The 26,584-nt window shown below is 42.6% G+C and overlaps 1 protein-coding gene across 3 annotated transcripts in view; it reads left to right on the forward strand.

Annotated features, from left to right (window-relative positions):
- Positions 1-26,584, forward strand: part of sox13 (SRY-box transcription factor 13) — a 45,724-nt gene that overhangs the window by 13,847 nt on the left and 5,293 nt on the right. For 2 of the 3 annotated variants that reach the window (XM_070959123.1, XM_070959124.1), the window contains exons 2-10: positions 13,088-13,304; positions 13,468-13,570; positions 15,282-15,368; positions 16,291-16,463; positions 17,843-17,911; positions 18,082-18,196; positions 21,522-21,598; positions 22,257-22,422; positions 23,942-24,072. In XM_070959123.1, coding sequence (XP_070815224.1) covers positions 13,089-13,304; positions 13,468-13,570; positions 15,282-15,368; positions 16,291-16,463; positions 17,843-17,911; positions 18,082-18,196; positions 21,522-21,598; positions 22,257-22,422; positions 23,942-24,072 — 1,137 coding nt within the window. In that variant the 5' untranslated portion in view covers position 13,088. The remainder of the gene's footprint in view (positions 1-13,087; positions 13,305-13,467; positions 13,571-15,281; positions 15,369-16,290; positions 16,464-17,842; positions 17,912-18,081; positions 18,197-21,521; positions 21,599-22,256; positions 22,423-23,941; positions 24,073-26,584) is intronic. The other variant, XM_070959125.1, reaches the window with a different exon arrangement.

Raw genomic sequence — 26,584 nt, forward strand, 5'->3', positions numbered from 1 at the left:
GAAGGAATGGTTTAAAAAAAGCATCAGTGATCCCTCATTAATAATCCCCAGCCCTAAATGTACACCATTATCATCAGTGCACTTTTCAGTGAAATTAAGAAAATAGAAAATCTGAGCAATATTGACAAAATCCTCAGTCCCCTGTGACCCTGAGTGATTAGCAGAGGACAGCTAGCTTTTAACCAGGACAGCAGATGACACTATTGTCTGTATTTAGTATGTTTAAGAAATAGCTAGGCAGCAGCTTAATGAATAAATATGGCAGCAGGACCACGTACTTCAGTGAAGTCAGCTGAAATCACCTCCAAGCTAGTGCTCGGTCCAAAGTGTCATGAGACTATGGACTCTATTTTTGTCCCCGCCGCTGGTGGGTCGCAGGGTGCGCACCCCGCGCAGTGGTGTTTTCGTGCAGCGCAGGAAGGCGCGCGGCACACTTGATATTTTGGTAAACCGAGGTGCACAGAGGTATGCCAGGATGGGCATTGCGGCGCAGCAGGGGGAGGTGTTGGCATGATCAGCCGGCGGATTTGGATTTTCGGTCCATTTGCGGTGTAAAAGTACGCTGAAAGCTTGCCACCCCAGACCTGGTCAACTCTGTGTGCCACTGGCGCACCGCCGGGCAAGTGGATTTACGTAAACTGGCGGAGTTGTGTGCCCACGTCACCAAGACCACAGTGTCTGGAATTTCACTGCGATCAATAATTAGCAACATCCACGATTCAATGCAACTGTCTGAGTCAGCACATACAGTCAGACCTAAATTTATATATTTATATCAGTATCTCATCTGACTACATCACAAGCGCGTTCGGCACGCGTAATGGTCACTCACCCTGACCGAATGTACACAGGTGAAACAGGGATGCGAACTAATTGGTTAACGTCGCGAAACAGCCGTGACATCCTACAGATATACTGCATCTATCTCAGAGCACTGAGAGACAGAGAGAGACAGACACATGAAAAAACGGAAGTGATGATCATTGTCCGCTATTACCCACGTCATTTCATTCCAAATACAAATGTTATCATTGTAATGCTTAACGTTATCTGCAAAGATGGAGTACATCATTGCTTTGAGGAGGATGAGGAGGAGGCCGAGGATTTACCATCTAAGGACCTCATATTTAGACATGAGTGATGTCAGTCTCCTCCTGGGAGAAGTTTGGGCATCGGACACTTTCCTGTGCGGTCTCAGTCATCCTTGAAACTTGCCATGCGCCTCGCCAGCGGCGTTTTTAAAGGTGAGGCGAGGAGCTGCTGTGATTGGTGAAGATTGGACTCGACTGTGTCAAACCCACTCCACGCCTTCTCCCCTCCCTCCTTCCGAGTTGCGCCACTGGGTGGGACTGAGATGAGAAGGGGGAGTAGTTGCGCCGGCAGCGCAGCGCACGAAAATATGAAAAGTCTGCACCGCCACGCCCCATTGGCGAAGCAGCCCTGACTTTGCGCCACCCCTCCACTGCGCCAGCGGCGGAATAGAAAATAGCGCCCAATATGTTTTTTACAAAGAAAGGAATAACTTCATGAATTATGTTTACAGGGTGTACAAGAAGGGGCACACAATTAAGAGTACAAAGTTAATGTACAAAGTACAAAGTTTATGAGGTTTTCACCCGCTCAACAACTCACAAAACTCTGAGATTTGTTTAAGGGAGTCTCTGGCTGATTTGCCGCCACCTCAAATGCCTCAACTGTGCCATCACTGGACGGCAGATCTGATCTCAATGAGGACAACAAGAACGCATGACGAACACAAAGTGCAAATGCAAAAGCAAGACAAGATCATTTATTATCCAGATGATGTATCTGATCCCATTTTGTGAAGTTGTATGGGTGGGTGTAAATGGGGTCTTTGTTAAGAGGCTTAGCTCCCATAGATTTTACTACCACAGCTAGGACGAGTACATCATCAGGTTTATGTTCGTAATACCCACCGATGCTCTGACATGGTTCCAAATTTTTACCTGAAAAAGAAAAAGTAGAAGAAGACATCTCTGCTGTGGCATTAATTGCACAGCTTTGCCTCTCCTCTCATGTAAAATCAGGCCTGGTGTCTAATTTTATTACATTTAAATAGATAGCGCTTCCTTGTCAATCTGACACATACCTTTTTTTTGCTTGTTTTACCGCTGCTCATGCGTTAACCGTCGGGGCGGTGTGTATGAGTAGATGTGCCCCCATTCACCCCAAACACATAACTGGGATTAGAAATGACCCCTGACATATGACTTTTTTCAGAATAACTAGCTCCAATTTACTACAGCTGCCAACACAAATGGTCTTTTGATCAGAAACAGAGCCTGTGATCATACGGCAAAAATGTCCCTCATCCGTATTAATTCATTCGCCGCTGACCGTGAAAGCATGAGAATGAATCAGCGTCACACTTTCTAATTCTTCAGTCCTCGCTGGGTCATTCCATCCTGTGACTTCCACTTTGTCTGCTTTTAATCTATTATTTGTGGCGTTGTTGTGTGTGGTGGAACCTGGAAGTGTGTGACCGAAATGTGTTGGACATGCTTGTGTTCTCAATATGTGTGTGTGTGTGTGTGTGTGTGTGTGTGTGTGTGTGTGTGTGTGTGTATACAGTGGGTGGGCCTCTATGGGGCAGCCCCTGAACTCCAAGAGGAAAAGGGGAGTAAAATGTAGTCTTTGTGATGTCTCTATCACTTAATCGGAGTTCCCAACACTGCTCTTTGTGTGATGAACTGACCAGCGACCACAGAACAACAGCACCTTATCAGGGCTCGGAGCCCTCTGTGTTCCCTTCTCAGCACACACACACAGTCACTCAGTGGAAGATAAAAAAAAAAAATGAGGAAACTGAGTGTGTATTCTTGATGAGCTTATTCTTTGGACTACGCACTATATGGTTCAGTACCCTTGACATCAAAAGGCCAAGAGAACAGAGGAAGAGAGGGGAAGGAAAGGAGAAGAGGGCAAGGCTTTTGTGTCTCCAGTCCTGAGAGCTCATTCGCTAATGAGGCCTAGTCAGCAGCGCAAGGCAGCTTTGTTTGAGATCTGTGTGTGTCTGCTGCTGTGTGGACGTCTTACAGACCTCTCCAAAAAACAAATTCGAGACCCCAAACACTCACAATTCTTTGAGGCTTCATCTGTCAGTGTGATCTTATTCATCATTTTCAATGTAAGCGTTCTCTCAGAAGGCCTTGAAATTTCATTGAAAAGCTGTTTTTGAACTTGCGGAAAAGTCAGGAAAGGAAAATAAATAAATAAATAAAACAGTATAAAAGGTGTATGAACAAGTACCAATCTGTGTATGTTTAAAGTTCAAGAGTTGGAATTTTAGGTGTTTTTTTGTTTGCTTTGAATGTCACCAGCAAGTCGTAAGACTGACTGTCTTACTCCAGCTGACAAAGAGCTCCTCCTTGCAGATCAGTTATGTGGTTGTTAACAACTGTTCTGGATTTGCAGTTGCTAAGCTCTGGGCTGAATGTCCACCTCGCAGTCGTTCAGTCAACATGGCAGCTTTATCAATTCACTCCAGTGACCACAGCATTGACTCCTGTCCTGTATCTGATGAAAGCAAGGAAGGAAGGAAAAGTCTCTTTTCTCGTCTTGTCTCGCTCTGAAAACTACAAGCGCATCAAAGGTCTCACCTGCTTCTTGAATATGTGACCAGCCATGAGAAAACCAGCAACAAGTCTCCCGGGGGACATTCTGAGTTATTTGCAGATTCTGAAAGTGTAGTTTCTAAGCTTTCCAGATGTGGCCATTTGAATGTAGACATTTCTCAAACTAGTTTAGTGAGAAATCCAGCCTGAAAGATTTCCACCTAGGGGAGCCAGGTAACACAGTGCTGCTCATTGCATCTCATTTACAAAAGCCCAACCCCCTACTGGTCTAGCTATCAGTGACATCTGGTATCTGTTATCCCGCAGGACAGAAACTATTGTAGTAGTTTGAACAATGGTTATCAAATGGAAGTGGAAATTCTTTTGTTACAAAAAGCCCCTGAATAAAAATGAAAAGCAAGAAAGGTAATATACTTAAGAGTTAGAAGGAGCAAATGTAGATACTTATTTCCAATATAATATAAAATAAAATAAAATAAATTCTGTCACTCTGTGGTGCAGTGGGATGCATCCGAGCTGAATGAGCTGAATGAGTCAAGTCAAGTCAAGATTAGGGATATTCTCCAGTGTAATGCAGTCGCTCTCGTTGATTTTTTCAGTTTCATCTTCTAGTTCGGGTTCAGAATCAGAAGTGAGATCACCGTCAGCATAACCAGAAGCTGCATAAGTAGCCATGTGGTTCCCTTTTAATGTGCAGCTGATTGGCCGAAAAAAGACCAGAAGCACGTGAATAGCCGTGAATAGCCAAAGAAAGCCAGTATGCTAATTTACCGTTGAATCGCTACACCCCCAACTAGGACCGAGAATTTCCTCTAAAACAACCCAAATTCAAATACAAAGTTTATGGTTTTAAGGCCCCCAATACTGTTACTTGAAACATGGAGTGGCATCTTCATGATTTCAACTTACATATTTTGCAAAAGAGACGAAAATCACAATTTTTTTTTTTTTTTTTTTAAATCCATTTTTCTTTGTTTACAGAACTTGTGCCGGGCCGACTTGTTGCTGGTTTTCTCGTGTCGGATCACAAATGTTTGCTCATTTACGTACACTGTGTAGAACTAAACCCCCTGAGCATCCAGAGTGCGGTCAGCATACGTCTGACTGGTGGCATGTGTCTCCATATCTTACATCAGACTTGAATTTACCTGATCTTCCTGATTGAGCGCCACCGATCACCTTGGATCGATAATCGACACTGCTGAGCTCATCACACCACCTAATTCTGTACACGTACACAAGTCAATAACAGAGTCGATGCCAACTGAGGACCAAAATGGACTCTAGACACACACAGCATGTGTTCACACATGTGCCGTCGGCGTGTGTGGTTCTTCCCTCAGTCTCCTCATGGACATGGGCTGATGGTGACATTTAAATTGAGTTTGACACACAGTAGTTTGTGAGAGGCAGAACGGCTGCAGATTCCAGCTCAAGTAAGCTGCTGCACGTCCTTCTACATCACTTTGCTGACAGATGACAGCAGTAATGAAGAAAAATGTAATCACTGGACCAAAGTCATTTCATACAGGAGATATGTTAGATACAATGAAGCGCATTGTTGCACAGTTTGTGCTTTGACAAAGCAAAAGCAGGGTATGCAGTGGGCACTTTAACAGCAGAAAGCCAAACAGGAACAGAAATCAGGATTTAATGAGAACCAGAAAAAAAGTGAGCCTATCTCACTTGGTTGTGTACATGTTGCCTTATTTCCTGGCCTGTGCACCTCGGCCCTGTCATTCCTCTCACCTGGCTTTCCGCAGGCACATGTCCAAGAAATCATAACCGAGGATCAAGCTGATTTGTTAGAAACACTTTCACATCTGTTGACGGGTTGATGTCCGATCGCTATCGTGCATGTCTGCAGCGACGGTTACCTGCAGCAGCATTCTAATTATGCAAATGAAGCCCCTGTACGGTGGGATTTGAAGAGGCTCTTTGTACTTCCCCTCTTGAGAGGAGAGAGGGGGTAGGAGAGGAGGAGAGGTGGGGCAGTGGGGGGTGGTCAGGAGTAACTGAAGTGTACAAAAGACAGGTGTTACTAGAGACAGAGCCAGTCACCATGACTTATGTCAGCAGCTCTGTTTAAGTCAGGGAGCACTGTTGGATCTCCTCTCCTCCACTCTTCCCACCAGGTCAGTACAGAAACCAGCAGGCTGGAGGGAGGGGTGACAGCGTTAGGGGTCTTCCTTCTAATGTAGTTTTTAGACATTAAGGGTTTACTGTGCATCTACTTTGTTTAAATCTTTTTTTCTTAACTGACATGTGGCAGCAAGTTTAACTCTCCTTAATGAAATATGACAGTGCTTAGCTGTCTCTGATGAGCTGAATCCAAGCAGAGCGACACCCCTCACGGATTTGCAATCAAAGGAGAAGATGCAGGTTAGGAGAACCCAGATGAGTCACAGTGGATTTATTTAAAAAAAAAAAAAAAGATGAGGTGCGGTGTCTCAGTGATGTTTCAGTGTGCTGGAGGCTCTTGTCGTGAACAGCCCGAGCCAGGCCCTGTGGGCAGACAGGCACTAGCTGGCACGGAGTGCTGGATTATTTGATCATCCCTAAGCAAATACTGCTAACTGTGAAACATTTCCCCAAACATTTGTTTATGCATTTGTTCACACTTGTCTTAACACGACTGCACAGCAGGTTGGAAACTTACCGTGAGCGCTGTCGCAAAATGCTGTCGACAAGTGAACAACCTGTGAGAAGTGTTCTTTGTAAAGGTTCCTTAAGTGTGATGGAGCTGGCTGTGGAAATATGCAAAGATCTGCGTTTGAGATTATGTGAATTTGCTTTTTTGTTTGTTTGTTTGATAGACTGCTGCGCTTGAGCCAGCTGACTGAGGCGTGTTGTGATTTTATGTCTTTGATGCATTCCTGCAGGGAACCTTCTGCCATTACAGCTGTCAGTCTCAGAGTTGACAATGAGATCTTTATTTGTTTGTCACCAAGTAAACCTCTTTAGATGTCTAACACTTTATCCTGCTGCTCTCCTGGCACACTCTCTCTGTCCATTGTGCGCGCTCTGCTATTCTGCCTCAGGCACTAGTTGGAAAGCGACAAGGACGATATAAACCCAACAAGCTGCTCCTGTCGGGAGGGGGAAGAAAAACACTGAGAGAAAGAATAAGGAAACAAAGGAAGAAAAGGGAAGGAAAGAAAGGGAGAACAACAGAAGGGATTTGCATTGCCAGTTCCCCGGGGGGGCAATGGTAGGTTTTACGTGTTACAACTTGTTGGGTAACTGAAGGTTTTGTGTGAAGTGATTCTTGTGTCGTGGGAAGTGTAGTGTTTCAGTGTTGTCAGCGCTCAAAGGAGAGGAGCTGATTTTTATCTGAAGGCAGAGGCATGTTCCCTCCATCCACTGTCATCCTCCATCGCCTCCCTCTCTGCTGCAACAGGACCATTCAGTTCATAGCGGGGGACAGGACAAGTGTAGCTCTGTAACAGCACAGCCATTACTGTGGTCAAACTGACAGTGAGCCACAATGGGCTTCTTGTAAAGGCTCAGATCACCCAAAAACACACAAAATCATTTCCCTCTTCCTCTAGCTTTATCTAACAATGCTTTTTATTTTATTTTGAAGATTTCAAACTCTTTTTCTGGGTGTTGTCCTTAAGATTTCCCCACAGGGAATAACTAATACAAAGTTTTTGGAAACCAGACCGGCTTATTGACAGATATCAGAAAGTCTTGACTGTTGAAAAAGAAAAACAATCTTGCACTGTCACTCACTTACTAAATTTATTCAAAATATTTTGGTTCTCTGGCTTTCATCGTGGTTGCCAACACTCATGCTTCTGGCATGTGACGCCTTTCACCCTGTGTGTCAAACTGGCGCGCTGCCCGAACAACTCTCACGCCAAAACGCTGCGACATGAGCTGAACAGGTGAACACATTAAGGTGAAACCAAGTGAACGTTGGTCTCTGTACCATAACCCCAAATTTGGACTGATTACCCCATACTGTAACTCCACCCAGCACGTCTCAAGCTGAAATGAAAAGTTGGCGACTCTGCCGATGCTTATGAGATTACCCATACAATAAGTTGTTTCCATTGTTTTGTTAATTGTAGTTCAGATTTGACAGGTGCTTTCGGGTTTCAGGACTTTCCCAGAAACAAGTCAGTATGTTAAAATCAAACATGTTGAAACACGGTAGCAATTCTTTCACCGTATTGTGCCATCAGGTGATGCTTGATTCCTGAAACCAATCCATCAGCTCAGGTTTTACCTTTTAAAACTGCCGTAATTTATATTTCTGATCATTTTAGGACAACTGAACAAGCCTAAAACACTACTGTCAACTTGGAAAACTATAGTTGTCTTTTTATGCATCAAACAGTTTTGGTCGACAGCAACTCCAACAGCTACAGGGTGGAAATCTGTTTTTTTTTTTTTTCTTTTTTTTATCTTCAAGATGTTTCAATTCAATTTAATTCAATTCAATTCAATAGTCCTTTATTAGTCCTGCGAGGGGAAATTCCGATTTACAGCAGCATCAATAGAGCAGGTAGAATAGTCCAACAAGTGCATGCAAATTAAATACAACAATTATATACAGAAGAGTGAGATGAGGAGAAACATGGTCCTAAAAAACTGTAAATACTCGCTGGCTTTGACTGTCTGATGTAAGTAGTGCACAGAGGGGTTATGTGAGCTTTTTAGCTGAAAACAGTGCAGTTTGTGGCTCCTGACAACCAAAACTACAAGCTAGAAGAGACTAAAGGCTAATGAGACCTTAAGGGAAGTGGAGAGTTGTCTGATAATTATCTGTGGGTTTGTCCCTACAAGCAGTGCCTCTCACATCATTTGAGCCACTGTTGATACAGAAAATACTGACTAGCGCAGCTTTAAGTGCAGTTTAACGACTGACTTGACTGAACCAGAATCAGCCAGTGAGCCTGTGACAAAACAGCTGTCATAACTGCATTTAGACATTTCCTAGAAACAGATTGTCACTATGTTCATGGTCCAATGACGCAGATCACATCACTGATTTGCACTGAAACATAGTCTCACCTGCTTGGGCGGTTTATTATGTCTGAGCTGAACTCACTACTACACTCAGTAATTTGCTCACTTCTAAATATATTTGATGTGAGAAAAGTGGTGCAGAAGTCTCTAATAATAGTTTTCGGTCAGTTTATTCTACTTAGTTTACCTCAACAGCTGCTCTGGGGTCTGTTTTATTGTGATTTCCTAGCAACATGTGGTGAGCGCCTATAAAAGCTGAACAGCACTGTAGGTGGTCAGAAAACAGGCCTCAATCAGATATCCTCATAGGAAGGCAATGCTATTCAAATCATGCATCGCACACGCTACTTACATACATACACAAGGTCAGGTTCCACATGGGCGCCGTCAGCTGCAGATAGGCTGAGTGTGTCTTAAAGTAGATGAGACTGATGTGGCGGGAAGCTGTAACCTTGACTGGCTTGTATTGTTCTAGGTAAGATGCTAAATGTATTCTTTAAGAAAACAAAACCTTTGTGCTTGTAAAACACACACACCTTGACGCATTCCTCACTGTCAACAGCTCAATGGGTCCCTGAGATTCTGTGCATACCTCTGCAGTGGGTGACATGCAAACACACACACGTCTGTGCAGGGGCGTGTGAAAGCCACCTGTGGCAGCTCCACAGTTCAGGCTCTGTGGAACGTGGAGGGGAGGCCCAGGAATAACTTCCAGCGTGGGACAAAACTTGGTGTGTTGCCACTGCCAACCTTCCCCGCGCCACACAATCAACCCCTCACTGATACTGACGACGACTGCTGCAGTGTTGGCTAAACAGTTTCCCACTTCTCCATCTTCTTCCCTCCATTCTCATTCCTTCCCAACCCCACACCACACCTGAAAATAGCAATCAGGCAGGATTAGGCTGATACAGGTCCTGGTGGGTTTGAAGTTGCTGTTGCAGTTGCAGTTACCTGAGATGACAAGTATCACTGTGAGCAACAGCATGTAGATCATAGGAGCACTAAAGGAGCAAAAATCGATTTTTTGTTTGGGAAATTTCCATTTTTGACCTGAAAACAAAATTTTGGCCCAAACACAGACACATATCCACACGCACGCACGCACGCACGCACGCACGCACACACAAATAACTGAGTATGATAGTGTGTTCAAAGTCAGTCAAGCAGATGGAGTCAATTGAGTTTGAGTACTGTTGTTCCCCCTGCTTGCAGCTGTATTTAATGTGCTACAGGGCTGTGTGAAATGGTTTTATTATGATTCAGAGTTTGAATTCACACACACACACACACACACACACACACACACACACACACACACACACACACACACACACACACACACACAGGTATACAAACACAATTTAAAGCTGGGCAGGCAGGTGGCTTTGTAACAATAGTATTATGCGTTTGGCAGAATGCTGGCAGTCTATAGGTTTTTTTGCCATGTTGAGGTGAGCACTATGCCAAACTCCATGAAGCATGAAGCTCGTTCTTATTGGTAAATGTTCACTGCACACGTGCTTTCTTCTACCAAAAGGCACTGTGCAGAAAGTGAGAAGTGGTGAGGAATGAGCTAAAGTTGATATCTGTCCTCAAGTAAAATGTAATAAATAGTAGAATAGTAATTAATAGTAAAATGTAGCTTAGCAGAGACTTGCCAATTTGTTTTATATATTGATAAAGCAACAATATTCACATGAATATTTTGGTATTGATTCCAGCCATGTTGTCCAGCTCTCTTTGGCTATACCAGGTGGTTGAAATAATTTATGCCACAGTAGGATCGGTAGAAAAAGAAGAGGCCATGATGTAAGATATTCAGCAGCACCAGCAATTTAAATTAGAATATCCTCACATACAGTTTAAGTCATTTCATACATTGTTTCTACAGGAGTGTGTAGAAAATGTGTTCCTGTTTATCCTGAATATTGTATGGTTTTTCCAACAGACCTTTCTTGCCTGAAAAAAAAAGTACTTGAAATAATGAAGCGTCTGATGTGGTAGTTGTTGTAGTTGCAGTAGCAGTTGAAGTGTTTGAGGGAATTTGCTCTGGGGGCAACTTTTAAGCAGAAATTAAAGTCACCCTGTGGAGTTTTTGACCAATAGTGGCACTACAGAGCAATGTTTTGATGAGTGTGTCCATGTTTTGTTTGTATCATGTGTTCTATAAGCAAGCGTACGACTGACATGTATGTGCATGGGCATGCCGGTGACGTGAGTCCTGGCAGCTAAAAGGAAGAAGAAGCTAGTCAACATGGATGTAAACAATGCAAATAGTGCAAGCAATCAGTGTAAACAAAGTTTTTTATTTACAAGAAAACTCCGCACCTTTGATTATAAGAAGGGTGGAGGAATGATTGCGTTGAGCTGTCATCAGAGAGGACTTGCTTTGAAGACACTTTTGTCTTGCGCCATAGAATCCTCACTTCCTGTGCGGTGAAGACTTCCAGCAGTGACCACACGACCACATGACCACATGAGGTTGCACTGCATCACAGTTTGTAGGAGATGAGGTGGCCTTTACTGTTTTAGCCTCGCTTTGCCATTTGTAACCCTGCTTCATTGTTGCAGCTTTAACGCACAAACACACTCACACTCATTTACACATGCATATACATCAGTGAGGTTTGGAGCCTTGGACCCTGGCAGACAGGTGGCTTTGTTCAGAGTCACAGTATGCAGGCTGGGAGAGCTGGGTGAAGTGGAGGGGGGGGGGGCTCTAATCATTATTATGCTTTCCGCAGAACGGTGGCGCTCCGCATTTTTTTGCTGCGTTCCCGAGTTGGTCGGCACATTCCGCTGGCATTGTTATCCGGCCTGTTTCCTGCGGCCGGTGGCTTTTGTCAGCCTCTCCCCCATTGTCCTGGCTTCCTTTGTTCCCCGGCTCCAACAATGGCTTTTTTTCTGCCTCTTAATATATATGTGCACTTTTTGCCCTTGTGTGTTCTGTTTGTTTTGTTCTGCTGTCTGCTGTGTTTTTCTTTCCTCCTGCTGCAGAGCTGGGAAATAACACACACACACACACACACACACACACAGACGCACGTGTGCGCACACACGCACGTTCACACACAAGCCTGAGTTGATATGTTCAAGTTCACCGTGGTTCAAACCTCTCTCACTCAACCTGTCCTTTTCTACTTTTTTTCCCTCCAATTTTTGGGCCATATTTTCATAAACTGATGTGCATCACCTCAACATGAGGGTCCACTGTGAGCGGAACGCAGCTGTGACAGTGAGAGCCATAACTTGAAACGCAGGTCTTATACAAACTGTAAATTCACAGTATTAAATTACAGAAATGTGAAGTTTAACCACAGTAAATTCTTAGTGGGCCAAATATTACTAAGAGCACTGGGACTGAAATAAACTTATTCTATTAAAGAAATGTCTTTATTTCTAATGTCTACTGATTTATACACATGCTGTATTTTATTATATGCTCTCTGTCACTGTGGCACGGTGACACAGCAGGTAGTGCGCGTGTCTCACAGCAAGAAGGTCGCCGGTTCGATCCCCGAGTCGGGCAGGGCCCCCCCGCGACCCCGAAATGGAATAGGCGGTATAGAAAATGGATGGATGGATGCTCTCTGTCACCTATACTCTGTTGTGTCTTTGCCGTCTATGAAACTCAACATGTTCTGCAGGTGTTTCACAGCCTTCTAGTTCTACCCACCTCAGTGTGATTAGCCTTGCCTTTACTCGGGGCCAGCGTTTATTATTCATGCTGCCCATGCCCATAGGTAGTATTTTAATACCAGGTTTTGTTTGAAAATGTACAGTACTCTTCATTTTGCTCATGGTAGCCTCCTTATGGACCTTTGATGGCAGACATGGCTTACATAATTTTTAGTCCAGTTTTTAGCAGGCTGGCAATGTCAGTCGGAGTTGCTATGAAATTTTGTAAAGACATTCATGCTCCCTGCTTGATGAACCCTACTACCCTTGGTGATCCTCTGACCTTTCCTCTAGCTACACCACTTGAGGTTTGACATTTGTAGTTTAGTGTCAAATATCTTGACAATTATTGAAAGGATTGCCTTGAATTTTTCTACAGATATTCAAGGTCCCGAGTGGAGAGGTTCCAATGACTTTTGTGATCCTCTGAATGCTTTTATAGCACTAATGACAGATCAGAGATTTCAAAGAACATATACTTGATTTATTCTGTTTCTAAATACCACCTCACAGAGCATTTCTTCAGGCCCACTCAACCAGCTCTTTTCTAAAAGCTGTTTTAACTTGTTCTTCTTAAAGAGTTCCTCAAGTCACATGAAGTAGGTAGAGCTGGAAGAGACAGATATGGAGATGAACACAGGCACTTATGAGTTATGAGTTACCTGATAAAACATTCATGTATGATTCTCAGTTAGTTTTGCTGTCTGATGTTATCTTGATCTCTGCTCTGGGCTGGAAAAATATCAGCTGCCAATTAAAATTGCCATGACAAGTGCCCAAACTTCACCAAACCCAAATGACACCCAATTTCATGGGTTGTGTTTGTCTTTCAGCATGGTTGAGCCCAGTCCACCAGTCCTGCAACTCCTCTCCGGCGTGGATGTGAGCATGGCTTGTGTTGGTGTCAAAGTAGAGCCCGACGAGTCCAGTGGAGGAGGTGGAGTCATTACCAATGCTCAGCCTCCTAAGACATCGCCCTCCCGTGATTGGTCTGGAAATCATCCGCTGGAGGCCCGCCAACTGACCCCACCACTCTCTTGCTCTCCTTCGGTAAGGATATCAGAGTAGGCATGACAGAGGGATAAAGGTTGTCAACAGGCCTTTTAGGAAATGTAGTAAGTGTCACAGAATGACGTGTGAAAGTAGAAGATGTACATTTCCTCATCCTGCTTGGAGGCTTTGCAGTTGATGGTCTCTTTCTGTATCCTGACAGGAGGGCTCTCCAGGTAAGGAGCTGCCTCACAGACAAAGCCCCGTGGGACTGAAGGAGGCCAGGACACACAATAGACCAGAGGGACAATCCAACTTCAAGGAAGGTCTGTCTAGACTCATTCCATGGTCGTTCAGTCACCCTCTGCTCTGCAGTGTCAGGACTAGTGTTAATGGTGTTGCCAAGTAATCATACTCAGATAGAAGCTGTCCTAGTCTGAAAAATATCTCCTCTTAGTGAAGATGAAAGCATATCTCCCGTTATTTAGAAGAATAACCATGTCTGTGTGCAGTGTTAATTCTGTGTCTCTTGGTCTAACCTGCCGCACTTTTTTTATCCTTTAACCTGTTCTGAATATGACTCATTTTTCTTAACACATTCATCTTAGTAGCTTTTTCCACAACTGTTTTTTAGCATCCATCAGTGAACTCAGTCTGGATGAAAAGCTATTTTCATCTATCTTAATAATTTCTGATTCATAATTATGAGTAATGTTTTTTTGTACTAAAGGATAATTATGATTTACTACGACTTTCATCTTGTTTCTGCACACACTAACGGTGTGGCTGTAAGGATGGCCATGTCATTTGGTTTGTCAATCCGCTATTATTGAATGAACTGCTCTGAAATTTGGAAGAGACATTCATGGTCCCCACAGGGTGAATCCTAATCAACTTTGGGAATCCCCTGACTTTTCCTCAATAGCCCCCCGCAGGTGGACGTTCTTGGTTTTGAGTGAAATATCAACTGTTCGATGAATTGCTACAGATATTCCTGCTCCCTGTAGACAAAAAATTCGATTCGGTTTATGACCAAACCTGCAGAACTCCAGCTGGACTTTGTGTTTAGGGCTAATTAGCAAATCTTAGCATTCTAACAAACCGCCAATCAGTGAGGGGACTACCAATGGGGATGCTATAGGTAGACATTTCCCCCTCTGCACATAGCTGCTTTAATATTTAATGTGCAAACTTCTGATCAAATGAATGAAAAGTGCGTACTTTTTAATACGTTAGAACAGGTCCTTTCTATTTAGTAGCACTCAGTAGCATGAGAGACTGTACACTGACTTGTATTTGGATCTGCACTAAATTCACCTCAACATGTACTCATGAATCACCTCCTTGTTGGATTTGAAACATTTGTACAAGTGCACCTCCACAAGCTGTCTCCTTTCTGCAGCTGTTTTATCTCCCTCTATGGGAGTCTTTCTGTCTTACTCACATATATAAACGTCCATACAATTTTCTCACTGACCAGACTTGGACGACTCCATATCTGATGTGTTTAAGTGCGCTGCGTTCTGCTGCTATTCAGCATTAAACAATGGAGCCTGCTGAAAATCGATGCATAGAAGTGACGGTTTGTCTAGTGAAGCGAGGGTGTTGTTTTGGTTCCTGAATGGGTTCGGGGGGATTGGGGTGCTTTTTTTGTCTGATTTTGTTCAAGCCCTCACATGTGGAGTAAAAGGCTGCTCTCTGAGCCGCTCCCGAGACTCTCCCTGCCCTCAAGTCTTTCACCAGCCTGCACTCTTCGCCTTAAATTTTTCTCAAGTTCTCTCTACAAGCTGACCTTGGATTGTTCTCTGTCCAAATATCGATCCACTCAAACACTCAAAACTTCTCCCAGATGCACAAACAACCTCTGCCCTTCGGCACCTCAAATGTCTTCTTCAATCAATGCCATTAGGAAGGCAGAGGAGAGGCTGAGAAAGTAGTTTGGTGTCAGATGGATTTTATTTGACAGAAAATATTTTTCATGCCATCTAGTGCAGCCCAGTGAGGTTCTGTTGATTACTTGTTGTGTCCTGTTAACAGTAATGCCTACCATTGAGAAGCTGCTGAATGCTGACTGGAAGGAGAAACTTCTGGATAAAAGCACAGTGGGGGCAGGACAACTGAAAGGTCAGCTCTCAGACACTGCCGACATCTTTCTAACATTTATACACCACTTACATAACATTACTTCAACACATTACTGAGGACATTGTGCAAATATCTGATGTATATTTATTTTTCATTTGCCATGATCATTAGTTTCTTTATGAATTGAATCATGTTATATAACACCTGTTACACATTTCAAAGCAGTACCTGGCTGTGTGCAGTAATTTGGTACACCACTGGTTGGATCATTTTGCTGTCAGAATTGTTGGTTTTATCGTCCCTCTGAAATCAGAGCAAGTTGGAACAAAGACATAGAAGCAAACAAAAGGACACATCTGGAGAGACAAAAGCAGGAGGAAAGACTTGCCGAGCCAAATTATATATATTATCACCAGGCGGCAGAAATTCACAAACTAATGTTCAGAAGGACTCAGCCTACATTGTCGCTGTCCCTGTCCCACTGTCCTAACAGCACTTTGGTCTCATATGTGGTTCTGCTTTTATCTGAGTTTCTCAGTGTTTACTTACCTCTGTTAGGTCACTGTTTAGCTGTAGTCCTCACTTCTGGTTTTGGCAAATGATGACAAATACATCATTTGATAGTTTCACCTTGTGAGAATGAGCAAAAAACCAAGTTGTTGTTCTTTTACTGAATAAAATCGAGGAGGAATGTTTCAACCCAAAGAACCCTATGAACCATGTCTATAATAAGATGATATGTAAAAAGAAACAATTGTAGTCCAGTATGTAGATATCCACATGACAAAAGCAAAAACTTCAAAATGGCAATAACAGGGTTTTTCTGGCCACAACAGAAATTGCAATTTGTTACATTGCTACAAATTGTAAAATTATAGGGAGACTCTTTACCATCAACAGTGATCATGAGACAGTGCTCAAGTGCTCAAGCCCTTTTTAGACCCCCTCTGACCTCCTCCAGGTACCCCAGAGTCTCTGGCAGAGAAGGAGCTCCAGTTATTGATGATGATCAACCAGCTGAGCGGTCTGAGGGAGCAGCTTCTGGGGGCCCACTCTGAACAGAGGAACATGGCCGCCTTGCTGCTGGAGAAACAGCAGCAGCAGATGGAGCTGGCTCGACAGCAGCAGGAACAGGTACCACTCAGAGGTGTCAGCTCACTGAACTCCTTCCATCCACCATCATTCATGTCTAAACATACTCACATGAGGTCACTTCAAAACAACTTTCTGTGTGTGCACTGTCTATGATATGAAAACTAAGGGAATATATGGACCTTTCTGACCAAATAGGAAAGAAGGAATCCCAGAAAATAAATCAGATACTTAAACATCCCCTTGATTATTTTGTAAATGTAGATTATTTTGTAAATGTATATCATACAGTAGAAATAAATTAATTTCATTTTTTAACTTGTAGCTGTTTTTTCTTTTGTTCTGTCACTGTCACACCTCCTTCTTATCACCTTATCGCCTTTTTTCAGACTTGACATAATTTGAAAACCTCTATGACTTATGACTCCCATCCATTTTTGTAATATTGATACTTGTGACCACTGGTGCTTATTTGCAGTATGAATGCTGCGGGACATGGGTTGTAGCAACAGCTTCTTTAACCTCTCACAATGAGAGTTTTTAATCAAAATCGATAAATCTAAATGGGAAATACTGTCTTTTTTATTCCACACATTGTTCTGCAAAACCTGGTGTCCACATTACCCACAATGCAAATCAGTCACTGAGATTCCAGCCAGGTACTCAGGTGTGTTATTCTAGTGGTCGCTAATGTAGTTTCAGGCTACATAGGTCACTTCTTTCAAACTACACATTCCCAGAGCCTTCACCCCCCACCTGACACTGACTCAAGTGACATCACTTGAGGCAATTTATCAGACTTTGTGCAGCTCCCTCCCGAGCTACAAAAAGCCTTATACGACCTTTTCATGTGCTGAAAAAATAGACTTTGATGTGTAAAATTGGAGGACTTTCCCTTTAGAATTTTTTCCAAACTGTTCCTGGAACATCAAAACTAGAACCCGGTTCCTGCCGCTGAAGAGCAGGTCAAGTTCCTGACTTCCTAAAAATGTTACTGTGTTCCTCCACTTAGAATGCTAATAGCATATGGTCAGTCCTGCATATTAGATTTTTGGCACAACAGTTCAACACTTTTCACATAATATGTACCTACACCTGACTTCAGGCTGGTTTACTTAACTGTGAATTTTAGAAAAAAGGCATTTGATTTCTGGTACAATTCAGGTTCATTGAATTCACTATATGCCAATAATACAATATGTAATACATGCAGGCATTTATCAGTTTATTTCAGTTATTTTTCAGTATGAATGTGTGATGATTCGATTTTCTGTTCACTGTATATAATTGAGAATAAAAATTGTATGTTCTACAGTGATTGAATGAAGCACAGATCATGGTCACCGACACTGTGTCCACTTCTCTTTTTGTGCAACATACAATCGTGAAGCATGTGAGAATGAACATGTCTTGTGTCTCAGATCGCCAAGCAGCAACAGCAGCTGATACAGCAGCAGCACAAGATCAACCTGCTTCAGCAGCAGATCCAGGTCAGCTCCTCTCAAGACCTTTCACATGTCTTCACATACCACGGCCAGCTGCGCTGCCATGGATAATAATTACAGATGAGAAGTTCTCATTGCAGATCAGAAATCTGTGATTCAGACAAATGAGACAAAAGAACTTTTATGTAAGGTGTGTTTGTCCTGCCTCGTCCCAGCAGGTGAACATGCCCTATGTGATGATTCCGGCTTTCCACCCCAACACCCAGCCCCTCCCAGTCACCTCTGACCCCCAGATGACTTTGCCACTTCAGCCAATCCCCTGCAAGCCAGGTCAGTCATCATGCTAGAAGAGGTTTCAGCCTGGGGAAGAGCCGGAGTGAGACACACTGGCTCCCATTAAACCATAAATCCATTGTTAATCGAGTTGGGTGCATCAAGATAAACAGTTGGTGAGGATCATTCCGCAGTCAGGTGCCATTAAACTACTGCAGAAGATAAGGGCATGAGTGATTAAATGAGGAAAACCTCAAATGATGGAAAACTATGGAAAAGAAGCAAGGTTTAGTGTTTGTTTCATGTATTAATTTGAGGAAGGATATAGTCACTCAACACAGATCTCATGTTTTCATCACCACAGATGAAGTGCTGGAATGGGTTGCTGTATTCACTTTGCATTAGTTATTGGGTGGTGGTGTATGAAGTCAGAAGGCTTCACCCTCATCTGGCAACGTAAATCAAATGCTTTCCTTCTTTAATTATAACCTACAGGATAACACTGGGTGCTGCGCTGTGCCCATGCTACTAGTTCTGCCTCTTTTATTCCTTTCAAAACATGCATTAAAAAATCAATTTACAATCACAGAAGATTAAATAATAACACCAATGTTAATTATATGATATTATATAGTATTATCAGACAAGATGTTTAACTCTGGAAACTTATTACGGATACAATTATTTTATTTGTCCTTGTACTGTACACAAGATAAAGAGTAGGATTACTCCAAATCACATTGCAAAATAATCTACAAGGAACGCTTGAACACTGATGAACTTCAGACTTGTTGCTGACGTTTTTTTTTGTGTCAGACTCTCTGCTGTGTCCTCATTGAAATGAATGAGGGGGCTGTGTTTTTCAGGCAGTGCCGTTGTCTGTCTGAACATGGCCTTATTTTAGTTGGAGATACGTTTTTAGAGTGGCCAAAAAGTATCAACGCAGGCAGAGACGCGTCTGGTACTGTACGACACAATCCATCTCTACTGTGCATCTGTAGCCCCCTAAAATCAGCTGAAGAAGCTGAGATGGTCTCAGTAATATTCTGTTTTCTATGAAGTCTGTCTGGTAATTTTTGTAATCTCTTGATAGTGCACTAAGGTTTCTCTGTGGGGTTTTGTCAGTCCTTTCAGTCTATTCTTACATTCCAAACTAAGAATGAACACTCTACTTACCTGAACATACCTGTATGCTTTGAAGGGCAGAAATTTTGTTCTGAAAAGTCGTGTCCATCAATACAATTCCAGGAGTTGGCATGCGGAAACATCTTATGTACTTTTGCACAATTCAATACCTACTTTATAGAACATGGAAAGATATAGGAGAGGCACAAATGTAGACTTCAGCTGAACAATATGGTTGATAGTACCTTTCATACACTTCTGCTTGTACAGTTAGCAGGCTATAGAGGGCACAGCTTACTAAGCCACAGCTTTGTTCAGGCTTGCTTTCACAAGCCTTAAAAGCTGTGCTCATGGCTGACCTTGTCTTCTCTATCTTTTCAAACCTAAAAGACACAAGGCCAGTCTTTAAAACATTGTAGGCGGACTTAAAGAATAACCATTCATTTGCTTTTTTATTTCAAGAAACGTGTGTGTGTGTGAGAGAGAAAGAGTACTTCAGAGTGTTTTGACAGATGAATGTGAAACATGTAGAGAGACAGTAGGGTTGTGTGGAAGAGGTCATCTATAGCCAGACATTTGAAGTTGCTTTTTCTTTGAAGATATGGACGGAGCTATCAGCGCTGCCAACTCTCACGCATTGACCGTGAGACTCACGCAGTTGATGCTTTTCATATGCTCCTACGCCATATGTTTTCTCATGCAATGAAAAACAACTTAAAAACTGATCATGTTGCTGTGTGAACAGAGGACGCACGGACAGACGAGACCGAGCAGCACGGTGTCTGTCCCTGACAGTGGGTGAAAGTGAGTTACTATGGTTACGGGGATGCTCTGTGACTCTGCCGAGAAGAGGTTTGTTTCCAGAGAGAGTGTGTGACCGTCCCTGAAATAATAAGATGAATAATGATAATGGTAACTGCAGTATTGATTCTTTGACACTTGACCTGAGAATCATTCAAAGATATCCACTCTCCATCTCCACTGACCCTAGAACCACCCTTGCTAACATCTAAACCGCCATGCTAATGAGAGCTTTCTGTTTGGGCTACTTAAAGTCCAACAGGAAGGCTGGACAGGCTGCCATCTGATGCATTATGCTGCAATAGTTCATCATGCATCCAAACTCTTATTTGTTGGACAGTAACATTGGTTAATAGCTTAATGTAGATGCTAAGATGTCAGAAGACGCCTTTGTAGTCTTGTCAGTAAATATTGTTGACAGCACCTCTGAAGTAATCAATAAGAAAAATGTGACAAATCCAAACAAAACAGGTCAACGAAAAACTTTTTCCCTCTCTTGTATTTCTAGGTTTAGTGAAATCAGATTTGTTTGTGTTGTTGTTATTTTTTGGACAAAATCCTTCAGGATCCACTCTCTGTAAAAAATGTGTTGTCCTCCTTCAGTTATTTGACAGAAAATGTCATGTTTGTAGAGCCACTTGCCAATTCTCCAGATTCTCCCGAGAATTGTGTTTTTTCAATGCTCCCTCCTCCCGTTTTCTAACAACTCCACCTTTCCGCAACAAATTTACTCCATAAATTCACTAGAATGCAGGAAAACAGTGAAATTAACCGTTTTCTGGTGGAAAATCCCAAGACAGATACCCTTATTAGGATTGCTTTCCCAATTTGGACTGTAATGTCTGGAGGTGTGCGAGTATGCTGATCAACCGTAGTTATTCATCACTGACCATGATTATTTACTTGGCTTTAAAATTGTGAATTTTGGCTGCTGAACTTTTTAAAGAACACTCCTGGTGGGTTCAGGAGTGATGACCCCAAACCCTGCACTGAGTAACATCGAAGAACGGCTGCTCGTATAATGCACAAACTGCACCGACACATGAATCTCACTCCAAACTAAATTGAAAAGCTGTTTAATTTCAGTTTGGTCGTGTTTCCTCTTTTTTGTTCATTCCTTTGCTATAGTGGTGAAAAATCTTGATTCCTCAGGTATTTAATTCTCTGATTCAGTCAAAAGTTAAATTAACAATCAACTTATAATTAACTAATTGAATTAACTTAGAATTATCAATTGATTTAATTCATTATTTCAGTCTGCTGTGTGCTGCCGTCACTGTTATTAGTTGGCTGACGCTGAAAGGCTCCCTAGCCTCGGAAACTCACTTTCTCTGATACTGCTGGTGTGCAGAGTAATCACACTGCTATTTGAGTGATTATTCAGTACAGTTGTATCAAGTCTGTGTGTCAACCAATGATAATGTTTTTCATGCAGAATATTTTGCACCTTCCACAGCTGTGGACTATCCCATGCAGCTGCTGCAGAGCCCCCACCCCACCCCTGTCAAGAGGAGCAGCGGTTCCTTCCGACAGGTACGACATCATTACAGTGTCCTGCATGTATTGTGTGTCATCCATTTAAATGTTGATCTCAGTGTAGCAAACCCATTTCCCAAGTCTTTTAAATAGGAACATTTCCGATGCATACACCTACATTACACAGATTAGATCTCGAAAATGCAGACATTACTGTAAGAGCACTGATTATGGCAGTATGTTTGTTGACTGTGCAGTGTGTATATGTACTGCATAGTGTATGTTTGTGTGGATTAAGGAACATTGATGAAAGTGACGCCCTCCAGATTAAAGAGATAATGTACTTTTCTTGTGCTTGGGAGGCTGTAAAAGCTTTGTGAATACACCACACCCTCTGTTCAAAGGTTTAATGTGTGTGGTATAGCTGTGTGTGAAAGTTTTCTTGCCTGTGTGTGTGTATGTAGTGTGAACTATGTTTGCACTGCTGGTTCTCAAGCACAGACCAACAGAGCTTAGATAAACAAAAGGGAAGAGAAAATGAGGTGAACAAGAAGACAAAAGACCAGAGACGCTACAAAGGTGTGACAGATGCGCTCGGACATGCCAAATCTGCCGAGCATAACCGGAATACATGCACACCCTCGCCCTTTGCGGTTAAGCCTGAATATGTGTAAGTGGCCCCACCCCTGCTCATCTGCTCTCCCTGTGTGTTTAGGAAGCCAGTCAGCCCTTGAACCTGACCTCCAAGCCAAAGGGGCTGGAGCTGGGGAAAACACCCAGTCCGCACAGCATGGAGCTGGGATCGCTAGCGCTGCAGGGGCCCTACAGACCCAGGGATCTCCATAAAGAAGTGTCCCACAGTCCACCTCGGTCTGCCCTCAGTGAGTTACACTGACAGCTACATTACTGTGACAGAAAATGTGAATTGTGATCCCAAAAAGAGGAAAAAAAACCCATCACAACTCTGTAAGATGCTTGAATCAAACTTGTGGTATTAGACACCGGCTGCTTTTCTGATGTGTTACAGTGAAAGAGTTTAGCTGTTTCCTTTTGGCCCTAAAGGCCTTCTTCACGCTTAGAAAACTTTTTGTTTTTAAGAGTTTGTTTGTATCTTGGTGCACACATGCATGTGTCATGACACACAATCCTGCTCATGCTGGACATTTCACCAATGGACGTTGGCAGTACCGCACCAAAAGCTGCAGTAATGTGCCGTAGTTGCCAACAAAGCAATGGCAGCAGAGAGTGCTAGCCTTCAAATTCTTCCAAAATCATCTCTGAAAAGGTTTTCTGAGGAAGGAAACGCATTCAGCATGTTGAATAGGCCTCTAGGATACACACAAGGCATTTTAGTGAGAAACACTGACATAAAACATAACTTAGATTCCAAAAATACCCACTGGGTACCTTTAACGTTGATAATTCCTTTCAAACTATTGGAACATTTTGAAAGTGTGATTGCATATCTTTCTGTTTGTCACGCTGCTGTTGGCTACTATGTCTTTAATTCTGCCACTGGGATGCTGCAAAGTGAAAAAATTCTACCCGCAGTGGCTGTTAATTCTAAAGGAGTGACATTGTCACATAGATAGATGTGTCTATCTATTGTTCTATGGTTTTTCATTACTGACTCAGCCTTAAACAACATTTGGTGTCTTGTAGCTTTTTCCCTGAAAATGTCATACTCTAACTCTCTAAACAGAAGAAAAGAGAAGGTAGTTTTAACATCATTAGCCAATGTGAGTTAATAGACAAATAAGAGGGTGCAGCCTACAAACACTCAAATTCATAGTGCTACCCACAGTGTTTGACTGACAGACGGTCTCTGTGCCGTGGAGACAGACTAGCAGCAACATGTATTCAAAGCAGGAACTGAGGGTGATCACTTCAGATATGCTTCAGAAACAAACAGGCTATTTGGACCTGTGTGTATATGAAAACCTGAGCATTTCTGATACCTTCCAGAATACTGTTTTCATTATTTTCAACAAGTTCCTGTTCATAAACGTAATGAAAAGTGAAAAAGAAGGGGGGAATGAAATTCAGATAGGTTTAACATGCCTGAAATGTGAAAAAAACACTAACATTGGCTTTCATGAGGACAGAATGCCATGAAATACAACACTAACTACCTTTAGTTAGTGATAGTTTTAACAACAGTTCTTCAATTTGACTCATTTTCCAAGAGAAGCTGAGTTATTACATTCTTTCATTTCCACCAGCAGGATATGAAACTAATTATCATCTGTAGGTGAGGAAGAGGTGTTAATTATATCTGTCACGTGTTTCTAGACAAGGACTTGACGTGGTCGCTGCCTCGAATACTTTACCTTCCTTTGTCTTCATCATCTTGTTCCTCATTTTTGTTCCTCTCCTCATTGGCTGTGTTTTTGTCTTCAGGTTTCCTCGGAGACGGCGATGTGGTCACCCAGGCCATCCATGATGCTCAGCTGCTCCTAAGGAGCCACAGCTCCGGGGGGCGAGAGAGGGAGAGAGACAGGGAGAGAGAGAGAGATGGTGGAGGAAAGATGGTGAGCTTGCGTTCAAAGCGCTCAGTCGACACAGTCACATGGTTCCTGGCAGACATGCACCTTGTTACGTAAATTATACGGAAATGGTGCACATAGTTTATTCATGTATATCTTGGAAGATATGTACACACCACTAACACAATATGCTTCAGTTATGATTTTGAGAGACAAGTGTTCAAAGATGGTGATTATGGAAATGGATGGACAGAGAGGAGAAATACAATCATTGATGGAGTACGTCTGTGTTTCTGTTGTTTTGGAAGCGCTCGTGCTGCGCAGATTTGTCATGTATGCTCACGTCCCTTTTCTCCAATACACTAAAATCTGTGGTATATTTTACAAAAAGCCTGAGCCTTTTTGGCAGGGAGGCTACTCCATCCCTTCCACGTTCATCCAGCATCTTCTTCTTGTTTCATTGGCAGGTGCCGTTTGAGTGAATGACTCCTTGTCATTAGATGTTACAGCTAATGCTCTACTTACTGCCACCTGCTGTACTGGAGGGGAATGTAGCATCAAATAGGCAGTTACGCCTCCTGACAACCTTTTTTTTCTTTTTCTTTAGACAGGTTAAAATTTCAGGAGACTTACGGGAAACAAGTCTCTCTCATGTCTGAATCACTTGTGGCACTTTTACATAAAAGTCACAAAAGCAATCTCACTAGATCTGACCGCAACATTTCTGTAACACGGTGAGCACAGAGTCTGAGTTGAATGGCATACAATTATGTTAAAGGCCACAACAGCTCAAGATAAAACATGCACAAAAGGAGAGTAAATACTCCTTGTGCTTGCTAATTGCTGTCTCCCTCCCTCTCCCGCTCTCACCTGAGACTTCTTCACATTTTTTTCTGTGTGGTCTTGCTCAGAATTCCTGGGTCCATTTCTGTGCAGCTGCCCCTCAGCGCCACGCCTGCTCTCTCACCGCTGCTCGTGTAGCTGATTTTTAAAAGCCCTCTCATTTTTCCTCTTAGCATTAGCCGATACACACGTCTGGATCCACGCAAATATCAAGCATGTGTGCAATTCAATTTGTGTGGTTGTCACTGGAAAAAATGTTTTATTTTAATGGTTACACAAGTAATCCAAGCTCCAAAGCTCTTTAAGGCTAAGGCTCACTGTGGCTGACCCACCCACAGTTTAATGTCATCACGTTTATTTAGGACCGCAAACAAACCTCTGGCATCATAGGCTAGACTACGACTGGTTATACTGTCTGTTTACTTGAGCCTGCAACATCCGATTTTTTTGGCCACTTGGGGCCACACATCATTGACATATCGTCACCTTTATCACTGCATTGTTTTTACATTATCATGATACATTGGTATTGGAAAAATATCAATGATAGCTGTTTTAAAGTTAACCCACACTTGTCACCTGTGTCTGATTTACAGAAAGCCATTACACAGTGAAACGCACAATAGTCTGTATTTAGTTCCATGTTTAACCAGTCACAGAAATGAAAGCCCGGAAAACAGCATTTTGTCATGTCACCTCTAGGGCTGTCAGTTTAACGCGTTAATTAGATTAATTAATTACGCTGCAAATTAACGTGCTATAAAAATTAACGCAATTAATCATGAGTGGCAAGTCAATACTCAAGCATTTTAAATTTGGCCCTTTGAGTGACCCGTAGGCTGCAGTGAGGTCGCATCCTACCTGCGCCACTAGTCAAAAGCAGGGTGACAACAGACATGGATGCGACACCGGAGAGCGAGGCAAGCCTACTTGGACCTTTGAACGGCAAGTTTATTTATAAAAAGAACAAAGACGGGACTATTAACAAGAACGCAGTGATTTGTACCTTGTGTAAAAAAGAGTTTTCCTATCACCGTAGCAGCTCCAGCCTGAATTATCATTTAAACGCTACATGTAAACATGTAGTTGCTGCTAGTGCCGCTAGTGCTACCGTGAGCTCACTCCGCCAGCCCACACTTGCTGAGTTAGGAAAACGAATGAGCAGAGCCACGACAGAAAAACTGACAAACTCAATCGCAAAGTGGGTTGCTGCTGATTGTAGGCCGATTTCAATCGTGGAAGACGAGGGCCTAAAAGAGGCGTTTCAGATAGCGTCATCTGACTCTAATTTCCAGCTACCGTCGAGAACTACAGTGATGAAAAGAATTCACCAGCTGTAATGTGAATGTCAGTGAATTGTAATGTCCTAGAATTCAAATTCTTTATTTGGGGACCTTTAGCAGATATGAGATTAAAATGCGATTAATTAGATTAATTAATTACAAATCCTGTAATTAATTAGATTAATTTTTTTAATTGCCTGACAGCACTAGTCACCTCTGAATGTAAGAATAATCACATTATTTTATGATTGTTCATAAAAAAGCCAAAACAAATCTGTCAGTGTAAACAGGTGGAGTTTGTACTTCCAGTACTGGATATGAGGAAACACTCAGAGTCAGGTTTAGGGTTACAGGGACTCATGCTTCTCCTGAGGATTTAACGGACTGAAGACTATCTCAGCTGTAGTAGCTGTAACCACACACAGAAGCAC

The sequence above is a fragment of the Chaetodon trifascialis genome, chromosome 3 (assembly GCF_039877785.1).
Source record: "Chaetodon trifascialis isolate fChaTrf1 chromosome 3, fChaTrf1.hap1, whole genome shotgun sequence".
NCBI classification, from domain to species: Eukaryota; Metazoa; Chordata; class Actinopteri; order Chaetodontiformes; family Chaetodontidae; genus Chaetodon; species Chaetodon trifascialis.